Source organism: Engraulis encrasicolus, chromosome 4 (assembly GCF_034702125.1).
Source record: "Engraulis encrasicolus isolate BLACKSEA-1 chromosome 4, IST_EnEncr_1.0, whole genome shotgun sequence".
NCBI classification, from domain to species: domain Eukaryota; kingdom Metazoa; phylum Chordata; class Actinopteri; order Clupeiformes; family Engraulidae; genus Engraulis; species Engraulis encrasicolus.
In genome coordinates this window covers 38414906-38436973 of record NC_085860.1, presented here as the reverse complement: position 1 = coordinate 38436973, position 22068 = coordinate 38414906, and the positions used below count along the sequence as shown (strand labels likewise).

The following is a 22068-nucleotide window of genomic DNA, read 5'->3' as shown; positions in this document are numbered from 1 at the left end:
CTTGTGCCTACTGTGTTGACTTGACTCTACACACCACCAGTATAAAGGTTGTCTACAAAGAGACATGAATATACAGTATCTTGCCACTTTGAAATATCCCAAGGAATGTTGTCAGAAAATGATTGAATTACACATACATAGTGGAGTGCTGAAAAAAAGGTCATAATGAATACTTAGGATTTGATGGTGGTTAAGTATTTGTGAAAAAGGTAACATTTGTGAATGGGCAGCATGAATTCTGGAAAGACGCAGCTAAAAAAATATTACACAGTGGACCTAACCGTAATACTTTCAGTCTTGTTACTCCTGGTTAGTGATGGGATTTTCGGCTCTTCTTTGAGATGCGGTTCTATTGGCTCTTCTTACGGTGGAGAGCCGGCTCTTTGGGCTCCCAAACGGCTCCCTATATATAATATATATGTTTACATAATTAATAAATTAAAAGATTTCATTTGATTTTACAACATTTTGTTTCATTATTGACATTGTGAAGCACTTTGGCCAGTGTATACTGTGTAAAAGCCTTTATGAACAACATTTTTATTATAATCAGTCGTTAATAATAACCCAACATACCAAAATACAAAGTAAATCAAAAAGGTATTAATCAATACTATGCATTTCTGATCGCTGTGAGTGTGTCTGTAACACCTGCTCTATCCACTGGAACTTTTAGAGGATACACACAATGAGAGGGAGGGGGAGAGAAGGACACAACAAACAAAAAAACAAAAACAGCTCCCAAAAAAAAATCCCAAAACGGCTCCCATTGCAGAGCCGGTTCCTGTCGTTCACTTCAAAGAGCTGGCTCTCGCTGAACGGTTCGCGACCGACACATCACTACTCCTGGTTAATCATAGTCTTCAGTTTGTGAAGGAAGCGCAACACTGCTTCTTAACAGTGAAACTGGAGTGTAATTCTCTTCCTTTGTAAACTCAAATCTATGGTACTCTGAAATGCACCTGCAGACAAAAAGCATTCAAGGTGTGCAAGCCCTTCATGGTTGCCATCTAAGGCATATAACCCTCCCTGGAGCTCTGCTTGAAATGATGGACCACCAGAAACTTAAAAATAAAACAAAAACTACAATGTTGAGCATCTTCTCATCCTTGACTTGGTTTTACCTGTCCAATTCAGCCAGGTGATTGGCTGGTTGAATGATCACCTGGTTGAACTGGACAGGTAAAACGAGGTCATTTGGAATACATGGGTTGTTAATTTTAGTTTTCTCCTGGCTGGGTGACACTAGCTGCACACAACTCAACCTCTGATAGTTGGAAACCAGTCAGTCAAAATATTAGCCCACGTGGTTGGCTGCCAGTGTCTTGCCCCTCCCCACAACATCGTGTTTATAAACACGGTGAACCCATGTATAGGAGGCCCTAGATTGTAACTAATGAATCCATTTTGCCTGAAGTACCTTCAGCTGGTCAACGACATTGTTCCACCAGCAGAGGGAGCTCCAGCTTCAACCATATCTCAGACAGACGAGTCGACAGATACACAAAACAAGTGGAACTTTATTTTTTTACATATATAAAACAATGGGTCAGTATGAACAACCAACAGTGTATATACAAAACTATTTTGGTAATTTAAAATGCTGAAAAACAACAAAAGCAACATTTCGTTGCATCAACAATATTATTGCATGACCTGTACACAACAGACAACCGTTATTATACAAAAACAGCAATCCATCAGCAGCACATTGTACTGTAGTCGCCCACTCAAAAGGTTCACATAAAAGAGCATATCCATAGTCCACAGCTTTGACGTCAGTGGCTTTGCATAGCACCCACTTTTCCCTTTGAACCTGGGCATTTCAAGTTAATAGTAGTGGAGGTAAACCAAATGAATTGCCCTTCTATGGCACAGTACCAAAGTAATGGATTGTCCTTTAAAAAAAAAGTCAACAGACGTCATTAAAACAACTGGTACTTTTTCCACACAAACACAAAAATATGGTAAATGGAAGTGGTCAAATTCCATAGCACGCACAGACACACAGACACAGACTGCGATGTGATTTCTTAAAGAAGCCCACACTAAGCAGCAAACAAATACAACTGGAGGATGAGTCCAAGTACAAGGTCTACTGACCTAGATAAGTGAGCACAACACAAGTTGTAAACCACTTCCTAATATAAGTGCCCTATGGTCTTCGTTGTTACTTCTGGAAGGAAAAAAAACAATGGACATGGCACACGTGTGAAGTGGTTAAGCCAACATTTCCAGGTAAATAACTGAACATCACATAACTCAAGTAATGACCTTTAGACCGACTGGGGAAAAAGTCGATGTAATCACGAGTCATTACAGCTCAGCATTTTTTTCCTCCTCCTTTTTTTTCTCTTTTGTGTAATGGTCCCAACTATCTTGCCCAACACCATTCCTCTCCCTACCTGAATTTCACAGAATGTCGTTCAAGTGCTCCCACGCTTCATCTCACAGAAATCACAGGTCATGGAATGTTCTCCATGAGAGAAGTACATGTAAACAAGTGTCTCAACTGCAGCAAAAAAAATTATAATATAAAAAAAAGAACACAGTAAAACGATAAAAAGAATATATGTACAGCTTCTCCAAAGGACGATAACCCTGGAGTGAAATGCAAAACGCATCATATGACAATGTCATTTCGAACCAACCAAAAATGCATGTCTCAAGTGGACTCATGGCTTGTCTTGAGAATCAAGTAAATTGTGTGTATGACTACTAAATACCACTATATTAAAAACATGTTTGCATGAGGGGTAAGGACAAAAGAACAAGGCACTACTTCAGAGAGGTAATATTTCAGTGTTCAAGTTCAGACGCGCGCACACAGACACACACTCACACAAACACAAACACACTGACACACACGCACACATAGAAACACACTGACACACACACACACATACAAACACACACACACACACACACACATACGAACACACACATACGAACACACACATACGAACACACACATACGAACACACACACACACACACACACACACACACACACACACACACACACACACACACACACACACACACACACACACACCTTGGCCAGCAGGTGTTTGCTTTGCATTGCTAGAAGTGCTCGAGCTTGAGCCAGCCTTTCTGGTAGTCCAGGAGGAGCTCCAGGTAGTACTGCCACTCAGGCTCGCTGTCGTAATGGACCTCGAACACCGTCTTCAGCGGGTTGGGGTGGCTCTCGTGCACGCGCAGTACCGTCCCGCGGTACCACACCTCCGACTTGTCCTTCTCCTCGTACAGGTGTCGGATGCGCTTTCCCACCAGGTCTGGTAAGGGAGGGCTGGGGCTGGGGCCCGGGCCAGGATTGGGGACAGGATTGGGGCCAGGGCTTGGGCTGGGGCTTGGGCTGGGGACCGGGCCCGGGCCGAGGCCCGGGCCAAGGCTGGGGCTGTGGTGGTCATCACTATGGTTGTGGTTCTGCTGCATGACCCGGCGGGCTGACTGCACGGCCGAGCGCAGGACCCAGCGTCGCCGGTGGTCGGAACGGTGGCAGGTGGACAGGTAGGGGCAGTAGCGGATCTTGGGGGCTTTGGCGCGCCTGTAGGGGGACGACCGGTCGTGGGAAGACTGGACGTGGGACGATCGGCCATGGAAGGCCCGGTCACGCAATGAGCGGCCAGGGGTGGACTGGTCGTCATCTTCAGAGGAGGGGGAGGAGGAGGACAAGATGCGCGCTCGCCGGAGTCGTTTTCGTCTCCTCTCCCTCCGCTCTCTCTTCCTGGAGCGATTCCGCTCCTTGCGTCGTTTCTTCCTCTCCCTCCTCCTCCTCTCCCGTTCTCGTTCCCGCTGTCGACCCTTGTCCCGGCGATCTCTCTTGTGCTCCTTTGTCGTACGGTCCTTGTTGTGCTTTTGGGGTGTCTTGGATCGAATCCTCTTCCACCGCTTGGTCCCATGGTGGTGGTGGTGGCGGTGTCTCCCCTTCCCGTCTTCCCCCTTACTCCTGCCCTCTTCGCTGGGCTCAGTCAGGTTGCTGACGGCCTGGTATAGTGTCTCTGTCCCGGGCCCTCCACCGCTGTTCGAGACTTTCCTCAGTTTCAGGACCACACCGCCGGGTCGGCCCCTGGGTGGTTCTTGTGTTTTGCGCGAAGGTGATGAGGAAGAGGAGGACGAAGAGGAGGAGGTCCTACGGGAGGGTGCATAGACGCTGTCTGTGTCAGGGCCACTCTGTTCAGACGACACTTCATCTGAGGACACAGGGCAACACCACAAGCTCTCCACCTCCTCCTCCTCCTCAGTCCTCTCTTTCTCCTTCCCCACCTCCATGTCCTCACTCCTCTCTTTCTCGTTCACCACCTCCTCCTCCTCTTCCTGCTCCTCCACCACCTCCCTCTCCTCCTCTTTCTGCTCCTCCTCCTCAGTCCTCTGATCCTCTCCATTGACCACCTCCACTTTAATGTCCTGCCCCTTCTCATAGTGATTGTCAGCAGTGTACAATCCAAGAACCAGCTCCCAAACCACCTCCTCTTCCCCACCCGCCACAGAGTTCACGATAGTCCACCGTTCCGGTTCCTGCATCCACTCCGGTTCCTCCTCCTGCTCCTCCTCTCCTGGTCTCCCCCATCCATCCATGTCCTCCTCCAGTTTTACTCCCATCTCTTCAGGCTCATCCATGTTCTCCTCAAGTTTCACTTCTACGTCCTCAGGTACATCCATTTTCTCAAGTTTTACCTCCATGTCCTCAGACATATTCACATTCTCAAGCTTCACTACCGAGTTCTTAGATACCTCCACATTCTCCAGTTTTACTACCAAGTTCTTGGATACCTCCATGTTATCCAGTTTGCCCACGTTCTCCGGTTCCTCCCTGGGTGTTAAATGGCATTCTCCAGCTTCGGTCCCAAATCGACACGTTAGCGCATTAGCATCCCATTCCTCAGGTTCCTCCTTAACTGTGACGCGGTTCCTCTCAGGTTCCTCCTTAACTGTGACGCGGTTCCTCTCAGGTTCCTCCTTAACTGTGAAGCGGTTCCTTTCAGGTTCCTCCTTAACTGTGAAGCGGTTCCTTTCAGGTTCCTCCTTAACTGTGACGCGGTTCCTCTCAGGTACCTCCTTAACTGTGAAGCGGTTCCTCTCAGGTTCTCCCAGCCGGCTGCTGGTGGTGTTGGTGGGGTCCTCAGTAGACCCCGCAGAACAGCAGTAATACGGAGAGTTCCCAAAGACGTCTGGTTCCGCCGAGAGTCCCTCCACGTCGGAAATGACTGGCACATCAGTGGCTACATCTGCTGAAGAACAGAAACGTCTGTTAAAGCCCTGATGTTTCATAAAATATAACATTAAAAAAATAATAATAAATTATAATCGCTTTTCTAGGAGGTCCGAGGCCGTTTTTCAATGATCAAGCAGATGGGTTTTTCTCAATCGTGGTGGTGATTCTTAAAACATGTTCACTAACCTACAGTAACTAACATTTACTCAAAGAAAGAAGAAAGAAGGGCCTCATGGCTTTGTTTGGTTGAGAAAATTAAGGCAGAAGGCTGACATGATATTTAACACTTAACTGACACTGACCTGACTAACACACCACCAACTTGGGGGGGCAAATGTGGGAAGAATATTACAGGATTGTGTGTAACTGCATCATGTACAGCAGGGGTGTCAAAGTAATTTCAGTTCAGGGTCCACATACTGATCATATATTTGATCTCAAGTGGGCCAGACCAGTAACATAACTGCAAAATATCGCAAATCTCTGTTTCATATTGGAATCACATTGCTAGTCATTCATCTCATGGTGGATGACAGCGGTTATATGAGGAGCATTGACTGCAAATGGCATCCAAGAGAGTCATTTGTTCACAATTATTAAAAACCTGAACTAGTCTCAGGCAACCGTAGGAAGTTTTGTAATGGGCTAGAGATTTACTTCTTATTTTGACATTTTGAGTATATTTTTCTCTACAAGTTTGGGGCCGGATTGAACCAGCTGGCGGGCCGCATGCGGTCCCCGGGCCTTATGACACCCCTAATGCACAGTTTCTAACACCCCTTACATTTTGCATACAGGCAGTTTACAACAAACCTAAATCCTGTACACAACGAGTGTAAACCTAGTTATGCATCACTGCACACAACGGCGAGACGTGCTAGATTAAACCGTGATAAGAAGCAAAGTGGGAGCAGTGCAGGCAGGTCAAACGAGTTCAGTTTAAGGAAGAAAAATCCGCACTCACAAACTGCGTCTCATTATTTATTTATATTACCACCATGTCCACGCACTGATGAAGGCTTGATAGCCGAAACGCGTTTGCTTTTTGGACATGGTGGTAATATAAATAAATAATGAGGCGCAGTTTATGAGTGCGGATTTTTCTTCTTTAAGTTGATACATTTCATCTCGCACCCAAAGACTTTCGTTTTTCCAAGAAGTTGAGCGCGTCCTTTGCCAAAACCAAACGAGTTCAGTTACCATGAGACTACTTTTGGAATCAACAAAGTGATCACCTGCATTTGTGATAAGCAAGTTTCTCTACCAGTTTCAGTTACTCAAACACACTCTCAGCTCTTCCACTGAAAGCCGCTCCGTGCAGTGGGAAGCATGCACTCACGTGTACACGCATTCAAGCAGGGCTCTTAATTAATACCAGCCAACCGGCCAAATACTTGTGCAAATTCCAGGGTTCCCACTCTAATTCAGATATAAAATTCCATGATTTTCCATGACTTTCCAGACCCAAAAAACAGAATTTCCATGACCATTTCGGTAAAACGAGATGACGTTAAAAAGTTTTTTTTAAGTGTGAAAACTGAAGATTATCTTCACCCCTACAGCCTCCAGACTTTAGTGTGCTCATTGCATTCTAAAATGTTGGACATTACAGCGCAAAACTTAACTGTCTCTGGCAAAGCGTTGTAGTATAACCAGTAAGAAACAATGTTATATACACCAAACAAAAAAGTTTTTGATTTTTCACAACTGTTAAGACAATTCCATGATATTCCATGACTGTGCATGCAAAATGGTAAAATTCCATGACTTTCCATGACTGGAAAAACTTTTATGAAATTCCATGATATTCCAGAAATTCCATGACCCGTGGGAACCCTGTAATTCAGTTTGGCTGATAGAAAAGACCAACTTATTAGCCACTTTGACCCATTAGTGAGAGTGTGTTTGGCTAATAAGATTAACATCTACTAGCCAATTTTGCTGGTGATGAAAAAAGTTAATTTATGGCCCTGTATTCAAGTGTCCACACATTCACACACCTATTTGATTGCAGACACCAGTAACATCTCAGTCATTTACAAAACCCAGGTTAGTCTTTCTAGTCAACATAAAGTGGGAGAGGCAGGTGTGACAAGTTACATCCCACAGGTTGCCCTCCCACGTGTTGCCCCTGTCAAAACTCACCCCTCCCCCGCTACATATAACGCAAAATACAGTAAATAAACAAATACATAAAACGGCAACATGAGATGTGCAAGTAGAAGCATCAAACTGCAATAAGAAAATGGACAGCGCAAAAAGCAGAGCTGAAGCGAAGTTGGGACAAGTGCGAAGAAAGAAAAACAAAGCTGCCATTGCCACGCAGTGTGGGTAGAGGCAGAGAGCAGAGGAGATAAGATACCTGAGGGGTCTTTTTGTCAGCACAATGGGATACCGAATCTGTGAACAAAAAAGTATAAAGAAATGAAATTCAGAACAAAAATATAAACATGCAAACATAAAAATACCAATGTACACCTAAATAACAAATCAGCAACTTAAGGAGAAGCATGCAGTGTTTTAATGACTGAACATACCCAAACTCATGTGTTTGTCTGTGTGTGTGTGAGAGCACGAGTCAGAGTTGAAAAGACCCACGGCCAAACCTACCTACGCCTGACTTTATGTACCCAACGGGTGGTCATGGCATGCCTATTAACATCAACAATCAACGAACCCTGAGTTTATCTCAGCTGATTCAACCTTTTACAGAATAAGAGAGTGAGAGGGAAAAAAGACTTTTGTGGGTTTGCATTTGCACAATGCAAAAAAGGCCAACAGCTGATTCCGTGTGATAAGCTTCCCTTGTATTCTCCTGAAGTCTCCTCCTGTGTCAACACAGCAGTGACAGTAAGCGCATACGACTTTGTTGCGAGCGTCGACGTTGCGCAAGGCACGTCAGCGAGAACTTGTTGTCACGATGTGGGTGTCATTAAATACAGCGCATTTGCAGTCGGCCACAAATATGAACGAGACGATGAGCTCGCACCGGTTTGCTCTACTAACACACCACGTGTGAGGAGTGGGGGGACAGGCAGTGAGGAGGAGCTGAAGTGGGGACCTGCGCAAACTTGTGTAGAGGTGTGAGACAAGACCCATATACACACGTGAGTGAGTTGTTGACCAACCAGTTCATGGGCGCGTGACCTCGGAGGCAGTCCGCCGACGAGCGTTGAAGGGGATAAGCAACTGCAGAGGTTGCAAGATCTGACTGCAGCCGCATTCATCCCGCGATAGTTTTACACCATGTGACATGTCACCTCGTCAACGCAACGTCGACGAAATTTCGAAGTTTGACAGGAAATCTAACCGTCATGCAGCATTTTCCATCCAGTGTGCATTGCTGTCTAAACGCGCATGAATGCGTTGACACATCTCGAATGCACCTATAGACTTGACACCAAGTTTGGTGATGAAAGTTAAAGAAGTACACCACGTTCCACATTATTATGCAACTGACATTTTTCGCTGTTTCCCCAAATAATCAATGCAAATGACAGTCGTCATAATTTCCAAGTCATCCGCCATTAGAGTACAATTAAAACGTTTTTGAATGAACCTTCCAATGATAACGGTATTTTTTAAGTAATAAAAAACTTAAAATGCTCTGTTCCACATTATTACGCAAAGTAGTTTTGTAGTGTTGTAATCCAAATTTCTTTCTTTGTTTCCCATTTACATCAACACAGTTGGATTTTTGTACCTTCTAAATTACATTTCAATGTTCAATACTTGATGATAACCTCTTTGTCTTAGTAACTGGAATGCTGCCTTTAACATTGAAGTCAATGGCAGGGCATTGCATGGGAGTTATGGAAGCCCAGATATCCTTGATGCTTTACTCTCAACTGTTTTTTGTTTGTTTGGTCTGGTGACCCCACACTTCACTCTTCAATATACCCATAGATTTCCATGCCACGTTTAGGTGCTTTGGTGGTATCGACATTTTAACTCACCAGACATAAAACCCCATTGAAAATGAATGGGATGTTATGTCTGGTGAGTTAGAATGTCATCATCTCCAAAGCACCTAAACGTGGCATGGAAATCTACGGGTATATTGAAGAGTGAAGTGTGGGTCACCCGACCAAACAAACAAAAACAGCTGAGATCAAAGCAGCAAGGATATCTGGGCTTCCATAACTACCATGCAATTCCATCACTTCAATATTAAATGCAGCATTCCAGTTACAGCTTATAGCAAAGTTTTGAACATTGAAATGTATTGAAGGTACCAAATGCCAACTGTTTTGATGTAAATGGGAAAAAAAGAAAGACATTTGGATTACAACACTACAAAACTGTTTTGCGTAATTAATTGGAACAGAGCATTTTGGGCATTTTAAGTTTTTTATTATTTTAAAAAATACCGATGTCATTGGAAGGTTCATTCAAAAACGTTTAAAATTGTACTCTAATGGCTGATGACTTGAAAAATATGACGACTGTCATTTCTATTGATTATTTGGGAAAACGGCAAAAAATGTCATTTGCGTAATAATGTGGAACGTGGTGTATGCCACTATTTTGGGGCTTAATACAGTTTAAATCATTGGCTGGGGTTTATAAAGGTGGTAAAGTGTCTTATTTTTCATGTAAGCCGTTGTCTTGCTTTAAGACAAGTTAAAAGAGGGAGCATGTCGCCAAGCTAGTGAAAGTCAATGGATCCGTGTAGCATGTAGCAATGCTACATGGATGCATTGACTTTCACTAGCTTAGCGACATACTCCCTCTTTTAACTTGTCTTAAAGCAAGACAACGGCTTACATGAAAAATAAGACACTTTACCACCTTTATAAAATTTTAACTGTATTAAGCCCCAAAATAGTGGCATACCCCTTTAAGAATCACTTACTGTAAGTACACCAAACATAATATGGGCTTTTTTTGGCTACTTCATAAGAAAGGAAACAAAATAGTTTGTAGCAGCCTATGTATGAACAAAAACATTTTTTTTCTTTTTTAAATTTAGTGGGTGCAGCTTATATTCCCCTGGCCAGAAATGACGGTATCTTCAGGACTCTGCACTTGTCTTGGCCACCTTTTTACCTTTCATACTCTCTAATTTTTTATTTATTATTCAGTATGAAATGCAAAAAGGTATCGTAAAATTAACAGTACTTAAATTAATTTGGATTCAATCTGTGGCCAAACGATTAGGGAGTGGGTCTTGTGATCAAAGGGCTTCCAGTTCAAATCTCATACTAATAGTCAAGTCAAGTAGCTTCATTTGTCCCAGTTTGCTGTGCCAATTGATTTGCAGCAGTAGTACACACACACACGCACACGCACACGCACACACACACACTCTTAATAAAACACTAAAATAAATGTGTGTGTGTGTGTGTCTGTGTGGGTGTGTGTGTGTGTGTGTGTGTGTGTGTGTGTGTGTGTGTGTGTGTGTGTGTGTGTGTGTGTGTGTGTGTGTGTGTGTGTGTGTGTGTGTGTGTGTGTTTAGGGGGGGGTGGGGGGGTAGTGCACAGTGTAAGATTTTTTTTTTAAATATAAGAATGCTGGAGTTCGTGAGATGCACAGTATGAAAAACAGGCCTACCTAGAACATTTATAAAAGCAGATAGCCATTTGTCAGGTTGTGTATTTATTTGTGGAGTTAAGCAGCTTAACAGAGGGAGGTATAAAATAGTGCTTGTGTCTTGTTTGTCCGGGCAAGTGGAAATTTAAAACGGGAACCAGAGGGCAAAATTTCAAAGTCACTGTGGAGAGGATAGGCAATTGTCCAAAATAGACTCAGCCTTCCTGATTACCTGATCTTCATATTAAGCAGTCATACTTTTCTGTTGAACACCAGTTATGTTACTGTTTACCTTAATAATCTTAGATACAGCATTTTTGTTTTTCACATTGAGAAAAGTATACCATCAGATGGCAGAGAACGTGAGTGAGTAGCCTATGGATTCTATGAGGGATCTACAAAACATCATTAGAGACTTCAACATGGAACCATACCAGCTTACTGAAAACATAAAAGCGCTGCTGCCCTTTCTTGCACAGCATGTTCATGTTACTGTTAAAAGTCAATTTGTCATCAATAATGGAAGAAGCCAGGTATTTGTACTAATGAAAAATGTCAATGGTCTGTCATTTTAGCTCGGTTATGGTGGGTTGCAGGCATTTGCGTCTAAAAACAATGCACATATCCTTGGTTTTAGACACATTTAGGTCCAACATTGCTTCCTGACACAATTTACAAAAGGAAGCTCCTTATCCGTGGCTGAAGTACCCTTGAGCAAGGCACCAAGTCATCCCACATTGCTTCAGGCACTGTAATCAATACTTAACTGTACACTGTGAATACAGCCTGATCTCCAAAAATTCTGTGCTCCTGGACACGGATGTTAAGGACACGAAATCCGTGTCCAGGAGCACGGATTTTGCCAAAATTCCGTGCTCCTGGACACGGAATTGTTTTCCGTGCTCCTGGACACAGAATTGTTTTCTGTGATGGGCACACGGAAGTGCTTTCTATAGGCTATTACCGTAGCGCTGTGTAACTCTATCATTAGAAAATACATACCAAATGCTAATCCTAAACAAAATAATGCTATAGCAATTTAAGTTGTGCCCTGACCAAAACATTCCCTTACCATAACCTGTCATTAAAGACATTTTTTTTGAGAAAGACCTTTTCCAGTTGGTTGCTAGGCTATCAAACTCATATAATGAATGAAAGAAAACTAGCTGTGCCCAGACCAAAACAATCCCTAACCCTAACCTGTCAGTAGGAAAAAAAAAATGTGAGAAAAAAATATTTGAAATTAGAAAAATCCTGAGAAAACACAAGACTGTGGAAACATAGAGCTGTGGGAGTAGCCTATAGAGAGAGCACTTCTCTGTGTCCATCACGGAAAACAATTCCGTGTCCAGGAGCACGGAAAACAATTCCGTGTCCAGGAGCACGGAATTTTGGCAAAATCCGTGCTCCTGGACATGAATTTTGTGCCCTTAACATCCGTGTCCAGGAGCACAGAATTTTTAGAGATCATGTTGGTGAATACGGTTCATCGTGTTCAGGAAAAGTGGTAGGAGCCAAAGGCTCCTCCTGCTTAGGTGCCAGAAGCGCACAAGTGGGCCATATGAGAGACGTCATACATCTCACATTGAAAAGGTCATATGGGCAACTTCAAATCAGGAAAATGCCAATTTTTGCATTGGGGTCATTTCACGTGAAATCAGACACTTTGGGACCCGACCGACACGGATTTCAGTCATACTTGCTGTGCCTGTTTAGTAGCAAGGTAGCACCCCAGAACTGCATTTTTGTGAATCTGACACCAATATTAAGAGAGAAACAGACACTGCGTAGGTCAGCAGGCTCTCTATGGTAGAACGGTAAAAGGTCACCAGCAAGTTTGAGTCTAACTGTTCTTTCTTAAGTACTCTCAGGAAGTACAACCGGTGCTGGGCCTTTTTTACGGGTCAAATACCAAATATCTAATAACTTGTGCTAAAGGGGCATATCTCACTGACAGATTACATTCGTTCTGTACACTGACTGCATTTTTAAGGGGATTCTCAAGTGTAAATATTCCATGTTACAAAGAACCAGTGAACACCTGCAGTTTATACATAGGCGCAGCCTATGTATGAACAAAAACATTTTTTTCTTTTTTAAATTTAGTGGGTGCAGCTTATATTCCCCTGGCCAGAAATGACGGTATCTTCAGGACTCTGCACTTGTCTTGGCCACCTTTTTACCTTTTATACTCTCTAATTTTTAATTTATTATTCAGTATGAAATGCAAAAAGGTATCGTAAAATTAACAGTACTTAAATTAATTTGGATTCAATCTGTGGCCAAACGATTAGGGAGTGGGTCTTGTGATCAAAGGGCTTCCAGTTCAAATCTCATACTAATAGTCAAGTCAAGTAGCTTCATTTGTCCCAGTTTGCTGTGCCAACTCATTTGCAGCAGTAGTACACACACACACGCACACACACACACACACACACACACACACACACACACGCACACGCACACACACACACACACACTAAAATGTGTGTGTGTGTGTGTGTGTGTGTGTGTGTGTGTGTGTGTGTGTGTGTGTGTGTGTGTGTGTGTGTGTGTGTGTGTGTGTGTGTGTGTGTGTTGTAGTGCACAGTGTAAGATTTTTTAAAAAAAGATAAGAATGCTGGCGTTCGTGAGATGCACAGTATGAAAGACAGGCCTACCTAGAACATAAATAAATACACAACCTGACAAATGGCTATCTGCTTTTATTAGTGGAGTTAAGCAGCTTAACAGAGGGAGGTATAAAATAGTGCTTGTGTCTTGTTTGTCCGGGCAAGTGGAAATTTAAAACGGGAAAATTTTTTGGGCAAAAACGGGGCAAAATTTGTAATTCACTGTGCAGAGGATGGATGTAATTGTCCAAAATAGATTCAGCTTTCCTGATAACCTGTTCTTCATATAAAGCAGTCATGCTTTTCTGTTGAACACCAGTTATGTTACTGTTTACCTTAATAATCTTAGATACAGCATTTTTGTTTTTCACATTGAGAAAAGTATACCATCAGATGGCAGAGAATGTGAGTGAGTAGCCTATGGATTCTATGAGGGATCTACAAAACATCATTAGAGACTTCAACATGGAACCATACCAGCTTACTGAAAACATGAAAGCGCTGGTGCCCTTTCTTGCACAGCATGTTCATGTTACTGTTAAAAGTCAATTTGTCATCAATAATGGAAGAAGCCAGGTATTTGTACTAATGAAAAATGTCAATGGTCTGTCATTTTAGCTCGGTTATGGTGGGTTGCAGGCATTTGCGTCTAAAAACAATGCACATATCCTTGGTTTTAGACACATTTAGGTCCAACATTGCTTCCTGACACAATTTACAAAAGGAAGCTCCTTATCCGTGGCTGAAGTACCCTTGAGCAAGGCACCAAGTCATCCCACATTGCTTCAGGCACTGTAATCAATACTTAACTGTACACTGTGAATACGGTTCATCGTGTTCAGGAAAAGTGGTAGGAGCCAAAGGCTCCTCCTGCTTAGGTGCCAGAAGCGCACAAGTGGGCCATATGAGAGACGTCATACATCTCACATTGAAAGGTCAAAGGTCATATGGGTCATTTCACGTGAAATCAGACACTGTGGGACCCGACCGACCCGGATTTCGATCATACTTGGTGTGCCTTTTCAGTAGCAAGGTAGCACCCCAGAACTGCATTGGTTTGAATCTGACACTAATATTAAGGGAGAAACAGACTAGGAAAGGTTCACATGTGAGGGTAGGACACTATACATTCAGCCTTGAATATATCAGTCAGTGTTAGTCACACAAAGATGCCTGTGGTGTTGTTTGAAAGCTCTTTTCTGGCTCTACATATTACACAATCACCTTAGAATACAACTACTCTCAGAATATGAATTATGATAAATTGAAAAATTAAAAATTGAATATCTAAAAAACCTATATTTTAAAATGGCCAGTTCCTTGTCCAAACGTAGCCGGCAATGTCATGAGCAGCACCTAAAATGCTGGTGTTCGGTTTGTTATTCATTTCAGAGAGAATTTGACTCACAAATATGGCGTCATACAGACCACTTACTAATAATATGATAATAGCATAGTAGCATCACATGACAAAACAAAAACAAAACAAAAATGGTCAGTGTCCATGGTCCCAGGTTTCAGAAACTAAGGCAGATGTCCATTTATACACACCAAATGATGATATGTGAATGTTTGAACATTCCTTCTCTGTGTACCTGTGCCATCTTCCCTTTACCGTACTTTAAAGAGATAATCAATGGATACACTCTCATTTTGTACTCTACCAGTGCATTTGAAGCAACAGCTGTGTCTTTTGTAGATAATGTATAAGTACGTCCCGTTGCAGTTACAGGTTCCACTACCAGAAGCACATCCTGATGATCCATGACAAGTCTATCTGGTCTGAAGGGAAAAGTGAAGGATGGAGATGGCCCATGAGTATGCAGGAAGTTCAGTTTCACCTCTCCAGTGCTCGGCATACATTCCTCAGCACATGCTAGCCACCAGTTGCCATCATATACAGCTACAACATACCCTTTGATGCTTGAAAATGTAACACATTCCTTTACTGAGCTCACTCTTTCAACTCTGCCTTCTCTGAATGCTCAAAATGGCCTAACTTCCACTGTGTCCATTGACAATGGGCAGAAGCTGTGTAGTTTTTGAGTACCTGGAATAGTTCTTGCAGATTCAAACCTTTTCAACAGGCAGCTTCATGATGGTACATCTCTGTTGTGGCAAACTGCAATGGATGTTCTTGACATTATCCTTGACTGACTCCCTTGAACCAGAATGTTTTTAAAACTATAGGTTTTGTAATTCAAGATGCTATTCAATCATTTCACTGGAACAACCAGTGCAGGCCACAATCCATCCATTTGTATGCTACTGCCAAGCTCAGTTGAAACTGGGAAAAAAAATCTGTTTTGTTGTTATTTCAGACTGCAACATTCATGATACAATTGCTGTACATCTGTTTCAGAAGCTCCTAATTCAGTTCCTCAGTGACACTTCATCAATGACAGAACGTCCAAAGAAGATCCTATATTTTTTCTGATGGCTGTGCTGCACAATATAAGAACCTTAAAAACACAACAAATTTGTGCCACCACGAGGCAGATTTTCACATACCTGCAGAGTGGCACTTTTTTGCCACATCACATGGCAAAGGTCCATGTGATGGCGTTGGAGGACAGTTAAATTGGCTTGCTGCATGAGCAAGTCTGCAACGTCCTATTGACAATTAAATTGTAACGCCATACCAAACTGTTGAATTTGTCAAGGATAATGTCAAGAACATCCATTGCCAGTTTGCCACAACAGAGATGTACCATCATGAAGCTGACAAACCTGTTGAAAAGGTTTGAATCTGCAAGAACTATTCCAGGTACTCAAAAACTACACAGCTTCTGCCCATTGTCAATGGACACAGTGGAAGTTAGGCCATTTTGAGCATTCAGAGAAGGCAGAGTTGAAAGAGTGAGCTCAGTAAAGGAATGTGTTACATTTTCAAGCATCAAAGGGTATGTTGTAGCTGTATATGATGGCAACTGGTGGCTAGCATGTGCTGAGGAATGTATGCCGAGCACTGGAGAGGTGAAACTGAACTTCCTGCATCCTCATGGGCCATCTCCATCCTTCACTTTTCCCTTCAGACCAGTGTAGAATTCTGGTGTATTCTAGTTAGTGTGTTTTCTTGCACATTCATGTGCTGCCGTTGTTCAGGTGGGATTAACGCAAAATTGATCTCATGCCCCCACGGAGACCACAGGTCGTTGGAAGAATGTGGGAGGGAGGTTTAGGGCTTAGCTCGAGGTCGGCCAGATGGCTTTGTGGCATTTATGACTATTTTCGGCCAGATGGCTTTGTGGCATTTATGACTATTTTACGACTATGGTATAAGCAATTAATACACTTCAGGGGAGGACTGGTGGATTAGGAGAGTGAATTCCTCAGCCAGACCCTTGTCTTTATGGCGCCGGACATTGCCTTTATGGTGCCAGACATCTTTTTTGTTAACTTAGAGATAGAATTGAAGAGAGATCACAAGGTTGTTGGTAAGATTAAAGCAAGAGTGTCGTCTCTTCTGGGAGAGATAGAGTGGCAGACGTGGCAAGCTTGGGGGTATAAAACCTTTGGCCTTCGTCTTCCATTTTGTCTATCTTGGAGAAGGGATACTCGAGCGCTGTTAGTGAGACGCTGCCCCCGTGCAGATTTTCATTTCGCAAAGACTTTGTCATTTTTTTGGACTTGGTAAGACTTAGTCTCTCCTCGTCTTTTTACCCTTTTTACTTTTATACTTTATTTCTTTTATTCATTTACCTCTTTGTAATCCCTTTCTCATCGCTAATAAATTACCATTTGATTGACCCTTTTAATCACTCCGTCAAGACTTATTTTTATTTTTGCAAAAGAGTTACTTTAAAACACAACGCAGAGCAAAACCGCAATCCTTCGATTTTTATTGAAGAAGAAGATCTTGGTGAAAAGTCCAAAATCTATCACCAGATAGACTTGTCATGGATCATCAGGATGTGCTTCTGGTAGTGGAACCTGTAACTGCAACGGGACGTACTTATACATTATCTACAAAAGACACAGCTGCTGCTTCAAATGCACTGGTAGAGTACAAAATGAGAGTGTAGCCATTGATTATCTCTTTAAAGTACGGTAAAGGGAAGATGGCACAGGTACACAGAGAAGGAATGTTCAAACATTCACATATCATCATTTGGTGTGTATAAATGGACATCTGCCTTAGTTTCTGAAACCTGGGACCATGGACACTGACCATTTTTGTTTTGTTTTTGTTTTGTCATGTGATGCTACTATGGTATTACCATATTATTAGTAAGTGGTCTGTATGACGCCATATTTGTGAGTCAACTTCTCTCTGAAATGAATAACAAACCGAACACCAGCATTTTAGGTGCTGCTCATGACATTGCCGGCTACGTTTGGACAAGGAACTGGCCATTTTAAAATATAGGTTTTTTAGATATTCAATTTTAAATTTTTCAATTTATCATAATTCATATTCTGAGAGTAGTTGTATTCCAAGGTGATTGTGTAATATGTAGAGCCAGAAAAGAGCTTTCAAACAACACCATAGGCATCTTTTTGTGACTAACACTGACTGATATATTCAGGGCTGAATGTATAGTGTCCTACCCTCACATGTGAACCTTTCCTAGTCTGTTTCTCCCTTAATATTAGTGTCAGATTCAAACCAATGCAGTTCTGGGGTGCTACCTTGCTACTGAAAAGGCACACCAAGTATTATTGAAATCCGGGTCGCTCGGGGCCCAAAGTGTCTGATTTCACGTGAAATTACCCATATGGGCAACTTCAAATCAGGAAAATGCCAATTTTTGCATTGGTAACGAGCAGCTGATCTGTTGTTTTTTAACTGTGCACAACCCGAAAATTGTAGTTTTTTGACCATGTGTCCGTATTCATGGATGGATGTAAAAACAGCCATTACCATCGTTATTATCATCATAAGTACACTTATTATTATTTTTATCATTATTGCCATTATTAGTTACTCACCGAGCACTTTGCAGACACAGGTGTAATAGAACAGGTTGAGCACGTCGGCGTAGACCTCGGGCAGGTGGCGGAGTGACAGGAGCCTGCGCAGCTTGGACGAGAAGGACCGCCGCTGCACCTGCGTCAGCAGCTTCTCCTCGGACAGGGTGGTGGGCCGCAGTTCCACGCGGTGCTCCTGCAACACCTGGTCTATGTGCGTGCCCTGGACCTGCGGGAACAGGCCCTCCTTCAGCACCAGCATGGGCACAAAGATGCCCCCACCGGCCCGCGTCACATGTGGGAACGGGCACGTGCTGCGCGCATGGTAGCCCTTCAGCATGGCCAGGAGCCGCTGCAGGAGAAGGTGCAAGTCGCGGGCGCGCGTCCATACCTCCCGGGCCCTGGCGCCCACCAGGCAGGCCACACGCTGGTGCTTATCGGGCGGGAAGGTGGTCTTGGTCAGCTCCATGCTGCACAGCCAGTCGCGGAGGACCTGCGGAGATTCCTCCGAGGCGGAAGTGTAGAGGAGCTTACACAGGGCCTGGTGCATCTCCATGAACTGGTGTCGGGCCTGCCTGGACTGAGAGGCCTCTGCCGTCGCAGCCTGTGTGTTTGTCTGCTGCTCGGTTGAAGACAGAGGGGTAGCGAGGAGCATGGGTGGTTTCTGGAGGTGCGGGTTTGGGTTCAGGTTCTGGAGGTATGGATTTGAGTTCGGACTTTGGTTTGGGCTTGTGTTCTGGTTGAGGATTGGAATCGTTTTACACAAAACCTCAGAGTTCTGGAGGTGTGCATTTGGGTTTGGGTTCGGAATGTGTGCATTTGGCTTCAGGTTCTGGAGTTGAAGACTTGGGTTCGTGCTCTGGTTTAAGATTGGCACCGGTTTCCGCAGAATATCAGGGAGCACGATGTTGTAGGTGGTGAGTTTGAGACACTGAGGTGGAATGTTCTGCAGGTTCTGAACGCGGACCGGATTTTGGAGTGGAGCCGGTTGCATCTCTTGCTTCTTCGCAGGGAGCGCTACAGGGGCCACCACAACCGAGGGTGCTGGTGCAATGTTGAACAGATGCGCTGAAGCATTTGGAGTATTTTTAGGGCGTTCTCTGTTGTTGGTGGACTCTGTGCCATGCTCCGATGTGCCCTCAACTTTATACATAGGCGCACTGGCTACAGCGGTCTCTGAGCAGCTTTTTACCTTCCTCTCCAGAGTGTCCGATGGAAACTTTAATTCAATTACATTTGATGAGGCGAGTGCAAGCTCAAGCTCGCGCTTAAACTTTCTATCTGGACTCGCTTCCTCAGTCTCCTCTTTCTTCTTTGGAAAGTCAACACTCTGTGGTTTTACGCTCACTACATCTGCCCTCTTCGACCTTGAATCGAGTGAGTGACAGCGTTTGGATTTCTGATTCGGATTCCTCTCAGGACTGTATTTGACCTTTGGGCTTGGGCTAGCAGACTGCTGAGTGCCACCATCGTTGCTCCTGGTCCGTTTAGCAGAGGGCAACAACACGCCAGCCGCCTCCAGGTAGAGTTTGTAAGGTGCCAGGCTAAACACCTGGTTGATGACAGGCATGGGTGGAGACACCTTTGGATGGGGTGAAGAAGCTTCTCCTTTGAGGCTGTCCAGGTCCACCTTTCGCTTCTTGTTCGTCACCTCAACTTCAAACACGTCGTCGTCGTCAACAACAGTAACATCTTCCTTTTTGTAGCCGTCCCTTGTGTCCAGGCTTCTTTTACGGCTGGACTGACCAGCCGAGTCCCTTCGATGTGCCCTCTTCTCTGGAGTGACAGCAGAGAGGACTTTATCTGTGACACCGCACTCCCCGTTAAAGTCCATAGTGTGACCTAGAGGGGCTATAGCTTGGGGTGGTATATTCCCCTTCCCCTGTGGACTCCTCAGTTCTGGTCTGAATCTGATCGGCCTGCTTGGGCTCTGCCCCACCTCAGGCAGCCTGTAAGGGAACGGGACCTGCCCCGGCCCCCAAGGCGGCCGCACGCCACTCAGGGAGTAATCCAGCGGCTTCTCTGCAGTCTGGTGGAGCAGGTGACCATAGGGCAACGGGGCAGGTCTCACAGACGCAGGTTTCGGGTGTCCGGCATTGAAGCGTGGGTGATAAGGGCGAAAGCCATGCTGATGGTGGTGGGGGGGGACGACGCCCCTGAGAGGCAGGTGATGGCGGGGGAGGCGCAGGTGAGAGGGCGTGGTGGGGTTGGGAATAGGACTGGGGCCGGGGCCGGGGGTGCTGGTCAGAGCAGGGCGAAACAGTGGCGAGGGGGAGCAGTGGGCAGGCGAGGCTGTGGGGGATGGAGATGACGGGGACGCGTTGCTGTAAACGTCTCTGGCAATTGCACAGGCCTTCTCTGCCTCAACGTGGCTCTGAGAATAGTAGGCTCTCACATGCCGAGGGACGTGTAGGTACTTGGGCAGGTAAGAATATCCCGGGTACACCTTGCGGGGAACCCCGCACTGAACAAGCTCTGCATGCGGACCATACAGCCGAGGATGGGCAGCAGGAAGAAAGCCAGGATAGTCTCTAGTAGACGGGAACTGTAGTCTCTGGCAGGGCTCTGGGGGGACGCTAATGAACGTCGCGCCGCCTGGTGAACTGCATGCGTAACCGTTGCTGTGGGTGATTTCACCATAAGGCGACGCTCTCCTTTTCAAGTGTGCGTCCTTACCGTCCATACCGCAGTACTCCTCCGCGGTGGCCTCCTTCCCTGGCGACGGGTCCTTAGCAACAAGCTCTGGATACAGACTCCTCAGCTCTGTGACCATCTCCAGGTCCTTCCTGTACCCCATCAGCCACTCCTCCTCGTACAGGTGCGTGGGCGTACGGCGCATGATCCCCGGCGGTGGCGGCTCCGTGCCGTAGCAGCGCCCCGCCGTGCAGCGGGCATCTGAGCAGCAGACTGTGCTGCCGCTGCTGCTGCTGCTGCTGGTATGGCCGTACATTGGCTTGGGCACAGCCAGCCTCATCGGGCTCAGGGCCTGTGGGCAGGACCGGTTAGCACCAACGCCCACCAACAACTGGTGCCGCACCGCCACAGGTGTGAGCACCTTGGGGCTGCCAGTGCCACTGCCAGTACCTGGACCACCGCCACCACACCTGGCCCGCTCCCGCTCAGTGGCGTAATAAGCCGCCTGCCTGCGTTTATCCAGCAGCAGCTGCTTGACACTCAGAGGCGATGGCAAGGAGACGCCCACAGGCCCGGGCGCAGGGCCAGCGCCGACTGGCAATGGCACCTTGGCTTTGTCCTGGTGGTGGGGGTAGGCGGTGCCGGGGCTGCTAATTGTGCCCTCGGCGAGAGCCGTGGCCACAAGGGGGCTCCTGCTGGCGTTCCCCAGACAGGGCACATACATGGAGGTGCCCCACGAGGACGCAAGATCACCCCCAACCCCGTCCCCACCACCTCCACCTCCACCTCCACTCCTCTCCTCTTCCACTCCTCAGAGCCGGTAGGAGAAGTAGGCTCCGGTGTACTGCAGGTGGTGGGGGTCCGCGTGGGGGTGGGGGTGGGGGTAGGGGGGTAGACTCAGAGCGCCAGGTATAGTCATCCCCGGTGGTGGTGGTGGTGGTGGTGGTGGTGATGATGATCTTTCCATCGCGAGCATCTGTCTTGGGGACATGGATATGGATTTGAAGACGCCTTGAGCCGGCATCCTGCTCATGGCATCTGGTAACGGCGATGGCCTGATCATAATCACCTGCGAGACAAAAAAGAAAAGAAAAAATAAGCACAGATGTTTACAAAAAGGGAGAGCGTAAGCTAAGTAAGACCA

At 45.3% G+C, this 22068-nt stretch overlaps 1 protein-coding gene across 1 annotated transcript; it reads right to left on the bottom strand.

Annotated features, from left to right (window-relative positions):
* Window positions 1-2984: 2984 nt before the first annotated feature.
* Window positions 2985-21710, bottom strand: c4h15orf39 (chromosome 4 C15orf39 homolog). The gene is made up of 3 exons (XM_063197841.1): window positions 18312-21710; window positions 7598-7635; window positions 2985-5279 (listed from the first exon to the last, which is right to left on the bottom strand). Exons 1-3 carry the CDS (start codon window positions 21646-21648, stop codon window positions 3084-3086), a joined length of 5571 nt encoding a protein of 1856 aa, XP_063053911.1. The 5' UTR covers window positions 21649-21710; the 3' UTR covers window positions 2985-3083.
* Window positions 21711-22068: the final 358 nt, after the last annotated feature.